Raw genomic sequence first — 21242 nt, 5'->3', positions numbered from 1 at the left:
GTTCAGCGTATGTTATCATGGTGATTTAGTCAGGTAAAATGAAAAACTAATTATAAAACAACAACAAAATTGTATAAGTAATAACACTCAAAAATAGTACAAGAAATCAAACAGACTGTTACAAAAATATTAAAAATCAACACTTTCAACACAAACCAAAACAGAAACCCAAAGTGAAGAATATTCACTAACAATCTTACACTCAGATGCACAAAAACCTGGGAGTACAACCATTTGAGCCAATGTAAGTGTAAAAAAATATTAATGGATTTTAAAGAGTGGAAGAGTTCACAGCCGGCACCATAATTTGTAAAGATTTACATTAGATCAAATTGGGGTAGTTTGATACAGCTGTAAATTTAGCAATATGGGTTTGTGATAGAGCCCAAACCTATGGGCCAGCTGTAACCAGGGAACACCATAATTGCTAAAATAAGCTGAATATTGTCAAACAAATAACAGATTAAATGTTCAAATATTCCTTTTAGTCTTCCAACTGCTACACTATTAATTAGACCCTTTCTTTCTTAATTAGTTTCACCTTGACTACTGGAGAATAATTCGTTTTAATTGTGAATCCTCTGAGCGGATACGACCTGTCAGCTTTTATCTGGTGTGCTGACAACGTCCCATCTTCCTTCCAAAGGGCAGTGTTTCTAACATATTTACATCACAGTCAGTGACTAACCTTACTTTGCATGGCTAGGCTTCTGTATGAATCCATTTTGGGAAACACCACTCAGAGCACCCTGACAGTTATCATATTTCTCATCATCATAAAAAAGGTGGGGGTGGGGGAGCCTGAAAGGAAGTGTCCCCTGTTCAACTGGAGTGTCTGAAAGATAACTAAGGTTAGAGCGTGTGTGATCCTGATGCATGGCTGCCTGACAGATTGACACATCTGGTCTCTTCAGAATCTTTTCCAACCGCACAGGAACAAGAATGAAATCTTGACGAGTGAGTCATGTAAACATTTTGGGCAAAGGCGAGTCTCTTGGTAGCTCTATTTCATGCTACATAGACATCTTTCTGAAGAATGGGTTGTTTGAAACCTGAGTGCAGGCAGACAGGCCGGCAGACGCAGGGTGATAGCAGAGATTTCACTGAAGAGGAGCTTCAGAGTGAGGCAGCACTCAGAGCATCAGCCTGTAGAGAGGTTTGTTCCAAAATGGGGCATGCATCATGTGGGGGAAAAAATGATTTGTGCTTTCATAACATGATTGACAGGTGATCTATTTTTTTTTAACATTCTACTTTTGGAGGATAGGTTAGTAGGTTAACCAATATAACTCTTTTCATTAATAATTTCTAAAACTGTATAAATAGAATATCTGAAAATTAAAGCTGTTTAGTATCACATGAAACACAAAGAAAGCCAATCCTTCATATGCAAAACATTTTACATGAGGGTGGTGAACTACAGTTTCAGCATGTGCTGTTCAGCGTTCGCAGATGTTACTTTTTGTGTCCCTCCCACCCTTTCTTTGTAATCTTTTTTAAATACTCAGCAACTTGCAGGGAGGACTCACGCTGAGTGGGGAATGATTGTCGTTCTGGAACTGCATGTGTCATTTGTAACTGTGACAGCAGACCTACCTGGAGTGGTGCAGAGCTGGGACTCAGAGCAGGAAGGAGAGCTCAGTCTGATCACTTGAATTTGTCTCAGAGCTCAGCTAGGGGCCTTTCCCTGCTGCCATTACAAAGAGCACCAGAGAGACTGCAGGGCTGCATACAATGCTCATTTACATGCCAGTGAATTTGGCTGTGTCTTGGTCTCCTGACAAACATGCCACTTAAGTCATGCTAATTTAGTCAGATTCTAGGGGCATAATAAACCTTTAGCATGGTAAATTTAATTGTACTGAGTAAAAAAACAGTTTTAAGTTATATCTGTCAATCAGTTTAAATGTCACGGAGACTTGCTTCTTTTTTCCCGTCATAATAACTAAAGTGGGTTTTGTTACTGCAGCTCATGGAGCAGATCTTTCTGGGAGGATGGTGCTATTGTAGAATATTATAGATCCAACATCACAAACCCATTGATTGTGCTCAGCAAGTCAGGAGTGTTTGAACGTTAAAATGTGATCAGTTACAGCTGCTGTAGATGACCGAACAATAAAGCCAGCGTTATGAAGATGGTTTCATGTTAGCTACTCTCGTTTTTGTCAATACACATATTTTTTTTATAGTTTACAATGTCAAATGGATAGGAGTGAATTTGATTTTACTGGCTAAGTGGGTAGGAACATACAGCCAATGTGACTGGTTGCCAATATTCGTGCTCAGAATTCTTAGTGGGAGTAAAATTAAACATAGTAAACCACATTAAAATATGAACTCTGTAAAACAAGAATTTTCAAAAATCTGGTATGAATGAAGCACATCTTATTCTTATATACATTTCTTTTTCTGTCAACACAGGTAACTATGATGAGTTTAACTGACTGTTATTACTTTTTTTCTTTGTCTGGCCAAATCCCAAATACATCTAGCAAATAGATTATGATGCATTTAGTCAATAGATAATTTGATCCACCCCCAAAAAAGCTATAAATGACACAAAAGAAACAAGATGCATGATTCAGAACCAGTCTGATAGAACGTTATGCTCTCTAAGATTTATACACGATATTGCCGACACATATCACCATTAGCAGCAGCCTGACAGTTTAGTTGTGCTCCTAGGAGCACGGGCAAATGTTTTTGTTTTTTCTTACACCGAGACAGAGAGAGAAGTGCTTTTCTGTTATATTTTTAGAAGACTGAAAAACAGTCATTGTGCAACAAAGTTTGGACCCAGCTCAAGATCAAAGTTGATTATAATTGAATCTTTTGATCTCTGTTCTTGACAAGAGGACAGCTTTAAGATTACTTAAGTGTTTATATTCAAATAAATAGACATCATCTCTCAACATCATTGAAAGAAAAACTGCTGGGTGCAGATCCTTCTTGACCTGCAACAGTGTCCGACATAAATAGAGTGAGTTAAAAAATCAAAAGTTTAATATTTTTTATGTATGTTTTTTATCATTTATATGAGATTTTACTTTTACAGGCAAGACAGTCTTTAAGTTGTTAAAAAAAAGTGAGTTGTGTTAAAAAAAAAATCTTTGCTGCCTCTCAAACATTTTAAAGCTTTGGGTGAAAATGAATATTTGGCCTTAAAATTTGAGTTCCTGACTTGTTGAACTGGCTACACCTTAAAGGCACATAAGCTGGTGCTTTTCTCCTAATGTCTCATTTCAAACTGTGGTAGCTGGCAGCTGGGCCTTTACTACATGAAAGTCATATACTTACAAGTAATATACTTTACTGGCGTTTAAATGTGCGTTCCTTTTAGCTTCATAAACTATTAAACTCAATGCATTATAGTAGCATCACGAAGAAGGGATTAACTACTGGACCACAGGTGTTGTTGATAAAGAGTGGAACCAAGAAGCAATCAGATAACTATGTTTTCATGATTTCATCAAAGAATAGGTCTTACTTTCTAAAGTAAGTAAGTAAAGTAAAAGACCCACTTGTTTGTAGACTTGATCTTGACTGTGATAGAAAAGATTATTATTAAATGTCCAGAAAGTAAAGCAGTTTTAATTATAGAAACCACAGCAACAGGTAGGTCTGCGAGACTCTTTGTGCTATAAACAATATCCCTCTGTCACATAAGTTTTGGAAATCTACAAAAGGAAACAGGAACAATGAGATGGGGAAACACTATAGCTGAGATGTGAATAGATGCATTTAACTTTCAGCACCTTAGGTCTGTTTTTGTTGCAAGTCCCTCAGTAAACCAGTCTGATCTGTGCAAAGCTGCCAAAGGCTGCAGCGACTCTAAAGAATGTGTTCCTCTAAGCTTTTTAATATTCTGGTCAAATAATAGCTTCCGCATAGAGTTTCTCCCTCCTGATGAATTTCAAAATGGACCATTCAGTCCATGAGACCGGGGCTCTGTTTGCATTTGTGTGTATGTGCCCATGTGTGCTCATGTATGAATGTGTGTAGCTGTGTGTGGGCCAATGCCAGGGGGAAAGGCAGCACATTAAGACAGTGACTGGCAGATCTCATTTGGTGTTTAATTTCACAAGGGTGAGCTCTCATCCATGTGGGCCCATTAGCCCCCGGCTAGCTAGCTGAATAATGTTGATGGTCCCTTCATGAGTTGTTTACACTGACAGGACTTGTGTGATTTTGTGTCTATGAGGCAGTGAAAAGTAACTGAGTATCTTTATTCAACTGTCACGTAAGAAACTGCGGCAAAGTAATCACAAAACATATTTCATATTGCAACATATTTCACAATTCTTCAAGCTCCAGCCATTGAAAGCGATAATGAAATAAACAACATATTGTTGTTATGCGGCAAATTAAATATATCATGATGTTCTGGTGGTTTTAGTGTTTTATTGAACTCATGCAGGTTTTCTTCTTGCTGTTATATATTAGCAGTTACATGTCTTGTGTGTCTTAGTGGGTTTTACTACCCGTCTTTGTCTTGTTTCAGTGATTGTTTCCACCTGTTTCCCATTACCTCCTCATGTGTCTCCCATGTCAGTTGCTGTTGTGTCAATTGACTCTCCTTCTTTGAGCTTATTTGTGTTCTCCCAGTTGTTCTGGGAGTTTTTGGTGTCTTTATAATCTTCTTTTAGATTCTTTTTATTTTGCCTCATCACTGTTGGACTCTTGCTTTGGTTCCTGCTTTCCTTTTGCTGTGCATTCTGTAAGTCCCAGTAAATTCTCATTTATACATTTTCTTACTGCATGTCTACAGTCTGTTTAAAAAAAAAAAAATCTATTTTTGCAGTACATTAGAGGAAGTTACTTTTGAATAAACTCTGTTGTTACTTAAAGTGCACTTTGCAAGTAAATTTCCTTAAAGCTCTATTAATCAATTTTTATATTATCAAGGGATCAAATGAATGTGAAAAGCGTAACCCATAGCGACAATGCCAAGCCCTGGAAGAGTAATTATCTGATGTTACAGGCCCTGTAATCGTGCAGACCCATTTTTGATCAACTTATTTAAAGACACAAGTCACTCTTTTTAGTGCAAAGAAACCTGCCGGTATCAAGCTAAGGTGACAAACATGAACATGAACATAGCTGACGAGCCCGTCAGTCTTAACTTATAGCACACCCCTCTGATCACTTTCATTATATAATACATTAACTGTTTTGTGTAGACTTTGTTTTGCTGCTTGCAAATAGTAAAAAAAAAAGCAAAGAAAAAATTAAATGGCCACAAAATTATTACTTAAAAAAGTAAAAGTTAGCTTCGATAAACTTTCAGCCACCATCTCCAGGGCATAACAGGTCAAGGTGAATCACGACTCTCTTCTAAAATTCTGCATTCAAGTCGAGCACCACTGCAGACATTTGACACCATAAACTATTGTACTGCTTGAGATGCATCATGGGTTTTTGTGCCCTTGTTGCAGTTCAACTGCAAACTTTATGGCCCCCTAAGGGAAATTTGTTTTCACGCTGGTTCAGCAGTAAAACATACAATAAAGCCATATTGTAAAGCATAAGTCCACAATAAAAACAATAAACCTATTACCTAAAAGCACAATTACACACGTAACAAACTGCCATGTCGCACAGTGCAACTATAAAGACACACATCAGCTGATAAGATCCGATGAGAAGTCAATATTTCCCCTCAGGGCAAACGCTACAGGAGGCTGGCACAATACTAAAAACATCAGTGCAGTACAAGATCAACTCAGTACAATATCTTTGCAATAAATACTTATTGATGAGATAAAAAAAAGCAGACAGAAAGTCTTTATACAGCCTGTATTATATTTTATTGTGACTGTGTTGACGAATAGTGTTGTTTATTGAGTCTGGGGTTCACTTTAAGCCAACTGCTATAATATTTTCCCCTCATCTGTAGAATACTGAGCGATTTCATTTCACCTGAAATGCTCTTTAGTTCACTTACTTTTGCAATCAGGGCTAAAGAAGAGGCATAATTTCAAACATAGTTAAATGTTTAAATTATTCAATTCAAATTTTTGTCATTTTTAGATGATTAACCAAAGGAACTACTCATTATTTGAAAGAAATTTGAGGTTGTTATGTTTGAATTTTTCAGTACCCGTATGTGAGTGTGCGCATGTCACAGCAGTGAAACCGATCTTCTGACTTTATATTTTAAGCTCCCACACCACTCCACCATTTCTTACTTCAGAGGGTTTTCTCTTTGTTGACATCAAAAGATTTTTTTATGTACTTTGTAATACACATAATTATTCCCATCAGTGTGGTCTTTGATGTGTACATAGCAGCATTATGCTGTGTGATGTGTGTGCGTGCATGGTGAGTATAATACTTGTTCCACTTGGTCTGTGAGCATACATTAACATAATTTCAGGTATTTGTCTCTGCATGTACTAAATCTATTAAAATTCAGACATGTGTAAACATTTTGGAAGCACTGCAATATCAGATAAACATTCAATAAAGACGGAGTTATTAAAATAAAAAGAAAGAATTAGGGCTCACGTATTTTCTTTTCTGTCTTTGTGCTTTTTGCACAAAGAGAGGAAAGCTACATAATTGGTACCGTGAGTTCAGCTCATGTGTCTTTATCTCCTCCGGGGCAAACACACCGATATATTATCAAGTAAATAAAGTAATCAAATATTATTTGCATACAAATTGGATTATGACAGATTAAAATCACAGGTAAGGTGTGAAGATTTGCAGTCAAAGCTACATAATAAACAGCACAGTTTTTGTTTATTTATTCACGCTGATTAAAGAACATGTTAAAGAGTTTATGTCTCATTTTCACAGTTTTCAAGTGCACACTAGACATGTCGACTGTCACATTCCTGATAAATACAGACACTTGTTATGAGAACTATAAAACTGTGCTGTACTTTTTATTTCTGGTAACTGCAGTTTGCAGAACAATAGAAAGAGTCTAAGAACTAAGTGTGCATTGTACTTATGCTTTTCCACACAGAGAAACACTCATGGGCAGCATGGGTGTTTGGGCTGTGGCTGTGGCCGCTCTGCTGGGAACCTCGGGGTGCTGGCTCGCTGAAGGGCACAAGAGCAGCAGGCGAAGCAGCGGGGATACAGTCAGCGTGTCACGTACCTCCTCCCAGGAACCTCGCGCCATGGTAAATATCCCATGCAACTTGCACGCACATACACATCAATGCACTAACGTACTGTACTGCGTCCCACTGAGGCCATTACCTTCACTGTCTGTCAAGCTAGAAAAACACTTGCAGTGATGAACAGTAAATCAATCGTATCAACCTTAAATCAAATCAAGGTTGTAAAGAAAAATGAAGCGAGCCAAACAGTCGAATGATAAAAAAAAGTATGTTTGTTGTAAATCTGAACACATTTTAAATCCTGTAAAACTTTTATTTTATTGTCACTTTCTATCTCCTGTACTATGACTTGCTGATGCGGTTAACTCATTATATACATATCACTCTATAGATAAGTATAAGAGCCTAAAGAACTGATGTACGTGCATGGGATGACCATGGATGACCTTATTTTATGTGCACCTACACTGCTGCTATACATCTATATAATCTAGATTTCAGGGTTTTATTGATTAAAATGAATGAATATTCTCAAAGGTACAGGAAGCTATTGATAATATGTAGGCCTGATAACAACCGATAAAAGCCATTAATGGAATGTTAACATCCAAACTGTGAGAATCTGTTCTTTGCTGTACAGTTACTATAACAGTTAGTGGTACACTAACCACCATCCTACACCTGCCTGCCATTTTCTGTCTACACTTTATATTTAAACCTAGCAATTGTTCATCTAGCCATTTACAACAAATCAGAGATAATTGCTTTAACACCCATGGGCAAGAGCTTGAATGAGGTCACTTGGGTGTATCTATCAGGGTTGTTTGCAAAAGAATCATGAGTTAAAAAGGAAAAAAGACACCCTTCAGAAAACTGTCTCCTGCCAGGAAAAAGGATCCCTTCGATTGATTTGTTTTTTAGATAATGGAAACATGAAGCCCAAATAGGTTGTCAAAAAGACCTATGCACAGGCAGACAGATGGCCACCACACAGAGCTGTAGACATCCTGGTTCTTTTCAAAATGAAGGATGTACACCCCCTGGCCTGTAAGTCTCACTCACTTTGGGCTATGCCAAGTTGGCACTCTGCTGTGGAATGCCATTTTGCCCGTGAGGTTCTGTCCCCCAACATCACTTGATGCAAAAAACAAATTCCCAGGCACAGAATCCATCTATCTGGCCAGAACTGGAACTTAAAACGCTGTCAACTAGTGCCAGAATTGAGAGTTGACCGTGAGGTGAATCATGGAAATCCATGATTTCACATAATGCAAGTCTGCATTCTCAAAGCCTCTGGGAAAGAATAAACAGTGTCAGATTTTCACCATAACTCAAATACCCCCAAAATAATGTAACACTTAGAATCAGAGAAGGAGAAGTATGTTTCCGTTGCACCTGATCAAAAAATAATATAAACTAAAAACTTCAGATTAAGCCTTTTGATTTTTGACTCATTGTCAACTTCCTGGATCCTTACATAATAACCAAAAGACTGTGCTGACGTGTCCATGCCAGGGTCATAGCAGCTTTGGGACATTTACAGTATATTAGCTGTCACAAATGTGTAAGCATACGGAACTTGAGGCTTCTGCAGGTTTCCTTGGGGAACTTTTCCCTGCCATCAAAACATGCTTGGTTAACTCTCCTGTCATTATGCCCAGATGTAATCCAGTGATAGGCACTGACTGGAGTTGGTCTCCAGGTACTCAACAACAGCTGCCCACTGCTTCTAATATTTGCAATGGTTTAAATGAGGAGAATGAGTTTGTCTGTCAGGATCTGACAGACAAGCACTACCATGGTAAAAAAAAATACATTTTAGTCTAACTTGTCCATGTATGGGCTCAGATGTGAGGTACTATAGAACAGTTTGACTTTGCAAGCACATTATGTACTGTATATGTTATTTATTATTATAAACACACTTAAATGTGCTGTTTGTGGATGAATGTTGCCTTTATTTTGCAGTGTGGCTGAGGCTACATCAGTCTTGGTCCTGGATTCTTGTGTTACCACATACTGAAAGACAGCACTCGCCAACATGCAAGAATTTTGTAAGCGGCGTACTTAACAGGACGGTTATGATTTGGTTTGGGACCTCTGTATAGAGACCATAGCTGTTAAGTGATTTTACAGCTACCACGGAGAAAGAGTACCGTGCTCATTGGATTAAGGTTTAGGAGTAAGAAGGTTAGGCTTTGCAACAGGGGAAAGGCTGCAGGAAAAAGCGAAACAAAGAGAATAAAAATACTCTTCTGCTCACAATGTCAGATTCTCTTTTTGTGTTTTAATTTCCAGTTTTCATTTACATTTTGATGATGAATTGAACCCGTTGAGCTTTACTTTTTATTTTGTTGCAGTCCCCAGAGGGTTAGCTCACACTCTGCTCAGGCTGGTTCCTCATAATTTGTACTCAAAGCTGAAGAAAACCTTTCAGGCAGGCACAACATATGCAATGCTTGCCATTATATGAAGCAATAATCGTATTCTCTACTACAATTACAGTGGTAGGGGATACTGGCTTAGCTCGTGAAGCTCAGCACAACCATCTGGTAAAGAACATCAGTCAGTTTGAATGTGTCTGCCTTCTTTAAGACAGATGTCTAACTTGGAAGTCCATCAAAAAGCCTCACACAGCTTTCAGTTAGTTTCAGCTTTTTGAGGTTGTTTCTAGGGCTGCCACAAACAATTATTTTGATAGTCGACTAGTCACCGATTATTTTTGCGATTAGTCGACTAATCGGATCATGCATCCATTGGACGTAAAACGTACAGCTTATTGCACCAGCAGCATCTGCTCTTATATAACATTAGCTTACAGTTTTAAGTGTTTAGGGTATGTGCTAACTAAAAATAAAGACAAGATGATAGTTTATTAAATTTAATGAGATTTACAGATTGTTTCGGTAAAGTTTAATAAACTCCTTGCTATCTAAAATATAACGGGACACCGGAGTATATTCTCAAGCATCTCACACTTCTGATAATCAGTTGTCTGCTTGACGTTTATTCAGCCGTGTATAAACTATAACTTTAATCTCAGCCAAACCGATTTACTCAGGAACAAATAAAATACTAAAAAAAGGCCAAACAATAACATTTTTAAGTTATCTAAGTGACTTATATATGTTTAACCTGAGTAGCGAAAGACGGTGGTGGGTTAGAAAACGATTTGCCGGGAGTCCGGTGTTCTCACGGGCTCTAGTGAGCCTTGCCTCCGGCTAGCTATCGAGCTAGTGGGTAACAGACGTCTCCGAAAACGTCGGAGCGCTTTTGAAAATATGCGGTGTCTTGATAAACTGAGCAGATATTTGAGGTTTACACAGCTACATTCTCTCCTGAAAATATGTTAAACGTTTATTTTGTGACCCAGAAAGATTAATAAGAGTAATATTAAAACTAACTAGCTGCCGCCATTGTTGAAAACTGAGCAGGGCCGCGCTATGAATTCTGGGACACTGCTTCTTCTTCTTCTTCGGAGTGTAACGGCAGCTGGCATCCTTGTACATGCAGTGCTGCCATCTTCTGTTTCAGTCCGTTATTACACTCTTAAATCCTACTACTTATTCCTGCGTCTTTTGTGATCTTACAAAGCTTCAAACGACGCGTCGACTATTAAATCAGTCGTCGACGATTTTGATAGTCGACGTAATCGTGACTAGTCGACTAATCGTGGCAGCCCTAGTTGTTTCCAGTTTCTTCAATTGAAGTGTGCAGCTCCAAATAATCACATACGAAAGTAAATGCTTGCAACTATTAAAATAATTTAGGTCTAAAACTGTGCAATGTAGGTATTGATCGTGTTGGAGCCTGGCCTGCCGTAGCATAGCATGAGAAAAAGTGATTACTTGTTACATATGTAAAAATTAATTTCAATATATATCAGTCTACATAGGCAGGGATAGCTCAGTAGGTAGAGTGTCTGCCCCATGATCGGAAGGTCGGGGGTTCGACCCCACTGAACGGCTACCCTGAGGTACCCCTGAGCAAGGTACCGCCCCTATACACTGCTCCCCGGGCGCTGCACTGGTGGCTGCCCACTGCTTCACTGGGTGAATGGGTTAAATGCAGAGGAGTAATTTCCCTTCGGGGACTAACACAATACACTTTACACTTTACTTTACTTTATATACTACAGTCAAATAGGATAAACCACAAGAAATTTATGTTGCACTCTCTAAATCAGCAGCTACATTTAAAGATCACTTATGTTAGTTACATGCACTCAGCACCAGTTGCGTTTTCAGCATTGATTTATCGGTTTTAGTTTGGAGGTTATTTGTGAAAGAAATTGTGGCATATGGCAGTGGCAAATCAATTACTGCACCTATTCTCGTGCACCTTCCTTAAGGACTTGATTAGCAACCCTTGATTAGCATATTGATTAATGAGTCCTCCATAGGGTTTTTCTTGGTAGTGTATATATATAAAGAAAATCCAACTTCCAGGAAAGCAGTTGTTTATAATTGCTACTTGAAGCTTGGGGAAATCGTAATAAATGGAAGGGTTGAGAGAGTCGGTCTTGCCAGTGAGTATTGCTGGAACATAAAGCTGCTCCATCTCCATCTGAGACATGTTGGAATTTGTCAGGCTTTTTTTTTCCATTTGAAAATAATCAAAGTTATACCTGTGAACGTATCACCGCTTCATAACGCGTATTGCCAGAGTCTGATTCTTTTTTTCCTTTTTCCTTTGGCTGCACTTCATTAAGCCCGTTAAGTGGCTTGTTGCTGCACTGATAAATTGCTGTTAGATAAGACGTCTCTTCTTTCCAAGCAACAAACATCAGGGATCATCTATTGAATGTGGATAGATGAACTCTTGTAGGAGAACAGACAGCGATTCAGCTCTCCTTTCCTGCTCCTCTCCTGGTTCTCTTTGTGTCCTCAGGCAGTATCATCGAAACATCTTCTCATCAAACTATCTCTGTCTCTGTATATTGAAACCACGATGCTGAGCTGGTCTTCAGTAATCACATTCCAGCTAAAAGTTTTGTTGTTGTTTAAAATTAGGAGCTTGAGAGAGATGTGCAGAATGTAAGTGGGCACATTCGTGAAAGGTGCCTGGATAGCAACACATTTAAGAGATCGAGGAGAAAGCATATTCAAGTAGACTTCATAACGGGCACTGCTTGGCTTGAATTGCCCTGTTGTTCAAATTGCATTCCCACAAAATGTCAGTTTCTGTGGCGGCAGTGTCAGATTCTTGTTTCGTGTGGGTGTTTAAATGGCATCCAAGGTGGAAGCATGTTGCATTCGGAGATGTGTTTGCACAGGCAAAATCCTTCTTATTGAGTTTGTACACTTAAACTTTGCAACAAAAAGTACTGAGAAATGCAAATCTGAAGCCAACTGTGATACCAATACCATAATATTAGAAGCACATTTTTTATTTTCAATCTGCTCACAGTGTCATGGCTGCTCATTTAGTACGTAAAGCTATTGCACAGGTAAAAATCCAGCCAGGTGATGCTTTATTTATTCATCACACACGCACCCTATTTACTGTAATGTAAATTCAATTCAATTTTATTTATAGAGGTCCAAATCACAACATCGGTTTCCTCTAGGTGAATTATACTGTAAAGAGAATAATGCAGAGAAAGCAGAGAAACCCCAATAATCAGATGACCCCCTATGAGTAAACGCTTTGGCGACAATAGGAAGGGAAAAATGCCTTTTAACAAGAAGAATGTCTTCCAAGTTTAAATGAGCTTATTTCTGTGTAGCAGAGAGCTGCTGTTCAAAGCATATTAAACATTCTTTAACATCGCTGGAAAGCAGTTTGTGGAGAAAAGACTGTTTAATTGTGAAAGTGACTGGTGTTATTATTCTTTTTCTAAGTAAACTAGTGCTAGTTTTGTTTTCTTTTCTTAATGAAGAAATCTGTCTCACAGTAAAAGTTTCTGGCCTTTGTGAACACAAGAAGTTATGTAACATAAAGAAATAAACTTAATCAGTCTTTCTGCGCACATACAGCATCTGTTGGTAGAATAATACCCCCTGCTTTTTATTCCTATGGTAGGTTACAATAATAAGGTAAGAAGTACTTGAGCTTATATTTTCTCTCACATCAATGCAGCTTGCGTGCTCTGTTTTCCATGGATATGACTTGCTGCTTGGAGGTAGAGATATTAAATCCTCCTCCACCCTCTTCAGACTGTAACAGTGATGTTTATCATACAGCCATCATTACTGAACTCTTTTCTCCAGAAAAATGATACTTGGAAAATAATTTGTGTGGCAGTTGCATACTCTGGCTCTTTTCTTTTGGGCACTTGGAATTGGTTGAAATGATTTTCTCCAGTGGCTGGTATTTACTTAACTAACTGTTTGAGTTCATCACCTGTGAAAACTGCTTTTCTTGGTTATTTGGCTGAGCTTCTCCCTTGGTTTTTCTGCAGTAAACATATTAGAGGATGCTGCGAATGTGTTGCAGGATCTATTTCCTTCATAACAGCACAATGCGTTACTTTCATGAACTCTATCAAGTTACATGGGACTAGCCTAATGAAACATTTTTAGGGGAATGTTGTCTCAAAAGTATCTATAAACTGACCTAGAAGCACTATGACAGCAAAGAACTGCTAATTCAAGACTCTACATGGAATACTCTAATAATCCCATACTCTAATATTGTCTTATATATGAAAATATTATTTATAGTACAATCTTATATAATGCCGGAGACATCTAGTGACTGCGCTATAAGCCATAGGGAATCCAAATCAAGCAAACAGCCTCAGGCTTGAGATGCTGAAATGTGTTGAATCCTCTGTCTCCCCTATTGTGTGTGTCTTGTGGCATTTTCATAGTCTTATCACATAATCTGCAGGAGTTTCCAGTAAAAATACAGCCATCTAATCAGCCTCTATAACCAAAGGAAATATGGCAGAGAAAAGCATCAGATCCTCCCTAATTGAAACCCAGTGGGTTTGCCCTATTTGCTCAAATGAAATTCTGGTGGTAGTTATTTACATTTCTCCACCCACTAAAAGCAACACTGCAGCACTCGCTATTTATGGCTTTTACTTGGTCTTTACTTTGCACGATCAAATCACAGTACACGTCATTATCACTAAATTAATTTCGCCTGAAGCTGAATGTATAAAATATGGTGGGAAGCAAGAAGAACCCCGGTGAGCCACTGTAACAAGCGGACAGTATTTTTAGAAAGAAAGACGTAGCCTTTCTTTCACCTCTATGCTTGGTTTGATTCTCTAATCAATTGATCAAACAGCAGCACTCGAGATGATGGAAGGCGGTGCTGATGAGCACACTCAATTTTATCCTGCCATGATGAGGAAGCACGTCTGCAATTAAGATGGACAGATGGCAGAGGGAGGGAAGAGAGAGGGATAGAGATGTAGAGACAAAGGCAGAGGCAATGACAGGAGCTACTAAAACTGCTGCGTTTCTCATGAGGCTCTCGGTCTCCTGGGAAGCCAAGAAGGCCTCGCAGTTGCACACAAGTTTTATCACTGTGCCTCATTACCGGTGACATCCACACTGAGGGACAAGAATGCAAAATGTCACAACAATTCAATTGCTGCCTCATATTGGCTTCTTCAGAAGTGTTTTTTGCATTGGAAGACGTGTTTCCGTTCTATTTTTAAAGCAGCATGTCGATCTTTTTTTTGTTTTACCCACGTATGTGAAATTGCATCTCGAGCCGAGGTACAATTCATGCACCTTGCGCTATAAACACCAGCGATCGGTTATTAACAAGCACGGAGTGCACACTATAATGCTGACAACTAAAAACACGCCCATAATTTGCACGTACAGGTCAGCTCGATTGCATCTAAAAGCAAAATTTGAAAAAAGTATGTTGTTTTTGAGCTCGACCATTTCACACGCCAGATGGTTTCCATTTATGCCATCATTAATTCATGGTTACCCGCTTTTCTTTTTACTTTTACATATTTCTGTCCTCATTTGTGTTGCATGGCACCTAATGCTTTCATTGCTTTTGACATCCGTTTAAATATTAGGCCATAATATTGTCACAGATGTTCTTTTCTACCACTGCCATTGCTCAGTTATGCTACAGGATAATTTTCCTCTCCTCCAACATGTTCAGCACCTGGTTTGCTTAACTTTGAAATTTGATTTTTATGTACCTCACAGCTGAACATAATTGCTCCTAATTTCATCATCCAAACGCTAGTTTAGCATATTTGGAATGCCATGAATGAAGGAGATGTGACTAACTTAAAATTGCATCTAAATATCAGATTCACTGATAGAAGTGGGAAATAAATCACAGTTTATCCTGCTGGTATCAACTGTTCAACATCCGGATAAACATTCCACTACAATATGGTGACACCTGCCTTCTAACAGCCTGCTGGCAAGTCTGTTTCCAATTAGGGTGATTAAATTGACTCTGGGACCCGGTTTTGTAAAAGTCCTCTCGTCTTTCTGTTGTCATCCTTCAAGCATTTTCTCTCATTCCCACTCTGACTCTCCTTTCATTCTCTTTCCATCTGTTCACCTTTGTTTTCTGCCCTCATCTTTCTCTTAGCCTAGAAAAGAAGAGAAGGCACAGTAACGAATGGTCTGCAAAAAGCTGCAGAAAGGGCTGTTTTTGTCTCACTCCTCCAAGCCTGTAATAACCAGTTTTGTGTGTGTTCTCTGTTTGCAGGAGAAGGGGAAAGCAGACGGGAACATCGATCAATGTGAGTACACTTACTGTGTTCAAACCAAACAGCATTTTTCAAAATATGCCATGTTGTGCTCCATTACAAAATCTTTTTTTTTCTTCTTCTTCTGTTATTCTGGCATACACTTTGGTTTTCTGATTACTAGGAAATGCTGCTGGAAAGTAATTCAAATCTAAATGCCTCCCATAAAATGAACCATGCAGTCAGTTTTGGGCAAAGCTATGATAATGATGTAACTGTGACAATATGAAAAATACCACTTGTTATTGCAGTGCATTTATTGCTCCACTGTACTATGCTGAAGTGTTTGAAAGCATGGCAGATTTACATTTTTGAAAGCGTTTCAGTTGTTGTGTTTATCAAGAGATTATTTAGCAACTAGCTGAGGGCCTGACAAGCATTAGCTTACAGAATTTGGGGAAAGAAAAGCATAGTTCAAATAAAGGAAGATTTTTGATCATCATAATAATAAACTTGACTGCCCTGTGTATTGCCTTCCTTCGTGAACTCTAACAAATAGAAAGTAGAAGCACCTGAAGTCACTCATTCAAAATGACACCCTGTCAGTAAGCTAAAACATATAGTTGTCAGGTTAATAATTATGGCTGCCAACTCACTTTATTCTCCTGTCAGAAATGAGTAAGTAATGTTTTGTGACTTGTGTGCTGCTTTACAATGAAGTAATTGCTCAGTTAGCCATACAAAGATCATTTACATTCTTGAGCTTCCTTGTAAGCTTGACTGTTGAGTTTTAGTAGTAGTACGGTTGTTTTTTTTCATGGGCATCAGGTCTGGCTAATCTGTTAATCTGCCAAAACCATTATTTTGATCCTAAATCAATATTTGATAGTACTAGTTATCAGCCTGTATGTTTGTGATTAGTGAAGCTTGTCTTTAAGTAACCCTTCGCATTTACCCGACAGCAGTTTTTGTTTTGTAACCAGTGGACTAGTTCTGCACAGCTGCTCTATCAAACTAATTAAACACAATCAATACATTTTTATGTTGGGAATGCTATTGATGATTAAAGAGTGCCACGAGACAGTTTCATCCCTCGGTACAGGTAGTGAACAAGCTGTTGCAGAGACCTCAGATTTATTTTCTGGCAGTCTGCAGTGTTTATTTTACATCAGTGCTGATGGCTTTACTCTCTGTTTACTCAGTCCGTTTGAGCTGCTGGCTGAGTTGTTGTGAAAGGTGTTGTTTGACATGTAGCTGCAATGCTCATGAAGATGAAGTCTTTTTGTGTGTGTGTGTGTGTGTGTGCGTTACAAATGGCCCAAGCATTCACACATGATTTTCTTTACTATATTCTGTGCTATTGGAGTCGTGGCAGTGAGATCGAGCAGTTTGTATGGAAGTTACTGTAAAGGCAATATTTCCTGGCTGACTGCTTCCTATCTGACAAGTGACTTCATCTGTAAGCATTAGGCCCATTATGATATGCAGTCTTCATCTCCAGAGTAAAGTGCTGTTTCCCTGGTTGCTGTCTGAGTTATCTGTGCCTGCTTCTATTCAACCTAAACATGACCCAGAGGATTTTCTTTGTATTTATCTTCCTCCACCCAATGAAGATGTTTATTAGCTGATTTCTTTCCCCCCCTTGAACACTAAATTATGTGGCTAAAAATGACAGGTGATTCCATATGCTGTACCTCTCATCACAGATGTTAATGTTGACATATAGAAAGCACATATTGGAAAGCAGAGACCCACGCTGATGGCTCATTAAAAAACAAACAGTAAGGTGGTTCTAGACTAGGTTAAACTTATTTCGAGCTTTAGAAGTTTAGCGTTAATTGAATGAATGTGCAGAATAGTGTATAAACTCATCCATACGTCCATCCATTTCCTTAACTGCTTATCCATTTCAGGGTCCAAGGGGCAGTGGAGCCTATCCCAGCTGTCATAGGGTAAACAGTGGGGTGTACCCTGGACAGTTGGTTGCAGGGCACATATAAACCCATATTGGCAGAAAACGTATTTGGTATGCAGTGGCAGGAAATTGATGGGAGCACCAGAGGATGAAAGTAATTGATTGAAGATTGTGATCATTTGTTACCAGTGCCCGGTGGTTGACTGTGGTCTCTCTCTCTCTCTCTCTCTCTCTCTCTCTCTCTCTCTCTCTCTCTGTCTCTCTGTGTGTGTGTGTGTGTGTGTGTGTGTGTGTGTGTGTTTTTTCCTTCCTATGTCTGGTCTCTATAATTATTTATTGTCCTGTCAGTGTGTGTAGGCAACTTTCTCTCTAGCCCTTTTGTTAGTTTCAACCAGGAAGAGAGTCTAGATTTTACCAAATGCTATAGTGTGTATTCAAATTGTCAAGTAGTCATTACACTTAACAATGTGATTAAAGATAATGACTTGTGTATGACATCACTTTTATTGACTGTATTACTAACAAGCATTGTACCGGTGGCTGACTTCAGAGAAGTCAAAAGTATAAATGCCAAGGGACTGAAATGGCAACACTTGGTGATCACTTGGCTGAGTTGCAAAACACAAAATATTATAAGTTACAAAGCAAAACATTTCTGACTCCAGTCGGTTTTGGCAAAATTAGATGGCAAGACTTTTTGAATGTACAAAAATATTTACTGAGATCCACAATGGCCACATGTGGGTAGTAGTGTGTGTGTGTGTGTGTGTGTGTGTGTGTGTGTGTATATATATATATATATATATATATATATATATATATATATATATATATATATATATATATATATATATATATATATATTATTATTTATTTATTTATTTATTTATTTATTTTATTTTATTTTTTTTTACTAGAAATCTGGATAAGATACTTTTAACCTACTGTTTAAGGGGTGTTTTAGTTATTTGGAGTGAATATAAATAAAGGTTTGTGATAGTTACAAACTATAATTTATTCCTGAATAAAAACCACCGACATGATTAAATATTTACTCCTCAACAAGGTCACTTTTTAATGCTTCTAAATGAAAAACATACAAATAATTAGGATTGCATTGCATGTATTTTCTCTTGTACATTCAGTTATATTCTCTTTTATGGGACTAAAATGGATGAATAAAAATGGAGTTGGAGGGATTAGGGACCTGTTTTTGACATATGTGATTGAATTAAATAGTACCGAGAGTCAACCGGAACATTTGTAGCAGAGTGTTAGTTGTGCTCATTGATCTGATGAAGACTTTATGCAAATGTATGCATTTTCGTTTCTGGATTGGCCACATCCTAGAACTGCTACTAGGTTTTGAATTAATACGAGCACAAGAGGCAAGCTTAAAGACGTTCAGTCAGTCAGTCATAAGGTACTAAACATCGGTGGCAGTTTTCTGAATGAAAGGGATGAACAGATGTTTTTGCTACTGGCAATACTGCATATGTATTTGTAGGAGTTTCCCTAACACAGTGTCAAATTTTGGGAGGAAAGTATTTAAAAAATGATACAAGCATGATTTACCAAGGCTTGCAGTAGGTAATTTACTTGCATCATTCATTCAAAGCTGGAAAAAAAAACCCTGATAATAGTTGCTGCTATGAGTGTAAATTTACTTCAAATGCAGGGAAAGGTGTTGTCACTGTTGGGGATGGATTGCTCAAATCTGTGAGCATAATGTGAAAATTTTAGCTCAGTCCAAGCCCTCGATATATTTCTGGTCCTCTGGTATTTTGATGAAACAGAGCAGAACTCACTTTAACTGAGCTCCACTGAACTTAACTCAGTGCGTCAGAAAGAGCGAGCGGAGGACGTGTCTTGTGCTGGGTTTTACATCCAGCCAAGCTATGTTTTCCTACAGCAAGCTGGTGGGTTTGCTGTGTTTTAGTCACATTTCTACACAGAGCTCATTAAACAATGGTAAAAGTCTGCATGTGGAAAGAATACCATTCATGTTCATTTTCACTTCTCAGAGGTATTGGATCTGCTACATACCATATTGAAATGTCAAAATACAGCAACTAATGGTACTCATAAGAAGTGGGTTAGATTTTTATCTGAATGTTGCAATATGCAATAAACTTCAACCTTCAACATCACATGGAATGCAGGAAAAAAATCAACAATACTGAGTATATTTACACACGAGGCACAGTAACAGTAACTGCACTAATATTCATATGGGTCAGCGTTTGAAGGTGAATAATGTGTATTTTCTTCTTCTGCACAGTTCAGATGTCACATAAAGACTTAGTTTGTAATAATTTGTTACCTACCTATCATACCGTCTCTGGATCCATAATGAGGTGTTATATTTATGCAGACACTGACTCTCAGACCCCACACAGTCCTCAGCCTCTTCTTAGAGAGTTTGCCTCTATATAAAAAATTTCTCCTCCAGCTCCCTCAGGTTGTTCTAAAAGCATAAACAGAGGGTTATGTTTATTATTTTTGTAATGCTCTTGGTAGATTGCATTGGTCATTACTGAAATCACCTGCTGGGTTTTTGTTTATAAATTAGTGCACTGTTAGTAGAATACCTGAAAACTTTAAACGCATTAGCAGATTTCTGCATTTGTAGCCTCATGTTAGTTTGCCCATCTTTGTAAATTTGACCTATGTTGCTTAATTGGAGTTTTTGTGGACAGGAGAGTAGATTTAAGCTCTTTCCAGGTTGGTCACTTTTTACTTTTTGGCTCATCATTTTAGTAGGAATGCTCCCTTTTAGGACAAAATTATTGTCTTCTGATACATTCCAATTCTTCTTCGGTTTGTTTATTAAAATTGCAAGATAGCCAGTTATTTAGCTGAATAAATTAACAACCAGACACTTAATTTGTTCATAGCAAAGAACAGAGTATATCAACTTTTCACAATGACACAGGTTGTCAACCCTCTGTGTATAAACCTACCTGATACTGTAAATACTGTAAACCTTTATTAGATCTGTTTTAAGATGCTGTGGTAACCTTACTGAAACATTACTGCCTTGTCACTACTGGTCTGACTAAAGTGACCCTATCCATGACTCACACTAGCTAGGTAGTTAGATCACAGTAGCTACAGTAGTTAGCAAAACCCTTTGCTTGATGATAGAGAATTGGTAAATTAATGTCTGCCAGAGCAGATTACATTTAGTGACTAGGGGCAGTGTTTACTTTATATTGATTTATTGTCGAGGCCCAACACAATCAGCACTGGCCACCACCACCAGATTGATTGTTTCTTATTTGTTTTTAATGTAGCTCAGTAATTCCTGGTCTCTCTCTCTCTCTCTCTCTCTCTCTCTCTCTCTCTCTCTCTCTCTCTCTCTCTCTCACACACATAGAAATGAATGAGCCCCCCCCCGCACGAAAAAAAAAACCAGCCAAATTCCTAAGAATCACTCTAAAGTTCACTAATTGTTAGGAGGGATAAATTGGTCTTTGTACCTAACACAATTTTGCCAGGGTTGGAGATTCTTCAAACAAGCTGATAATAGGAGGCATTCAAGGAACCTGCGTGGTAAGGACAGTAATAAGTTAATGTTGCGATATCGCTGGGTTAACAAAGCTGCAAGTTAATATTGATTGTTTGG

At 38.2% G+C, this 21242-nt stretch overlaps 1 protein-coding gene across 4 annotated transcripts in view; it reads left to right on the top strand.

Annotated features, from left to right (window-relative positions):
* The window catches only part of fstl4 (follistatin-like 4), a 218432-nt gene that overhangs the window by 13126 nt on the left and 184064 nt on the right, over positions 1–21242 (top strand). For 2 of the 4 annotated variants that reach the window (XM_025910898.1, XM_025910897.1), the window contains exons 2-3: positions 6974–7133; positions 15720–15753. In XM_025910898.1, coding sequence (XP_025766683.1) covers positions 6984–7133; positions 15720–15753 — 184 coding nt within the window. In that variant the 5' untranslated portion in view covers positions 6974–6983. Of the gene's footprint in view, positions 1–4585; positions 4718–6973; positions 7134–15454; positions 15633–15719; positions 15754–21242 lie in introns of those variants that run through there. The other 2 variants (XM_003451400.5, XM_025910899.1) reach the window with 2 other exon arrangements.

The sequence above is a fragment of the Oreochromis niloticus genome, linkage group LG10, assembly GCF_001858045.2.
Source record: "Oreochromis niloticus isolate F11D_XX linkage group LG10, O_niloticus_UMD_NMBU, whole genome shotgun sequence".
In the NCBI taxonomy this organism is placed as follows: Eukaryota; Metazoa; Chordata; class Actinopteri; order Cichliformes; family Cichlidae; genus Oreochromis; species Oreochromis niloticus.
Note: the sequence above shows the minus strand (reverse complement) of the source record. Positions and strands in the feature narration are given on the sequence as shown.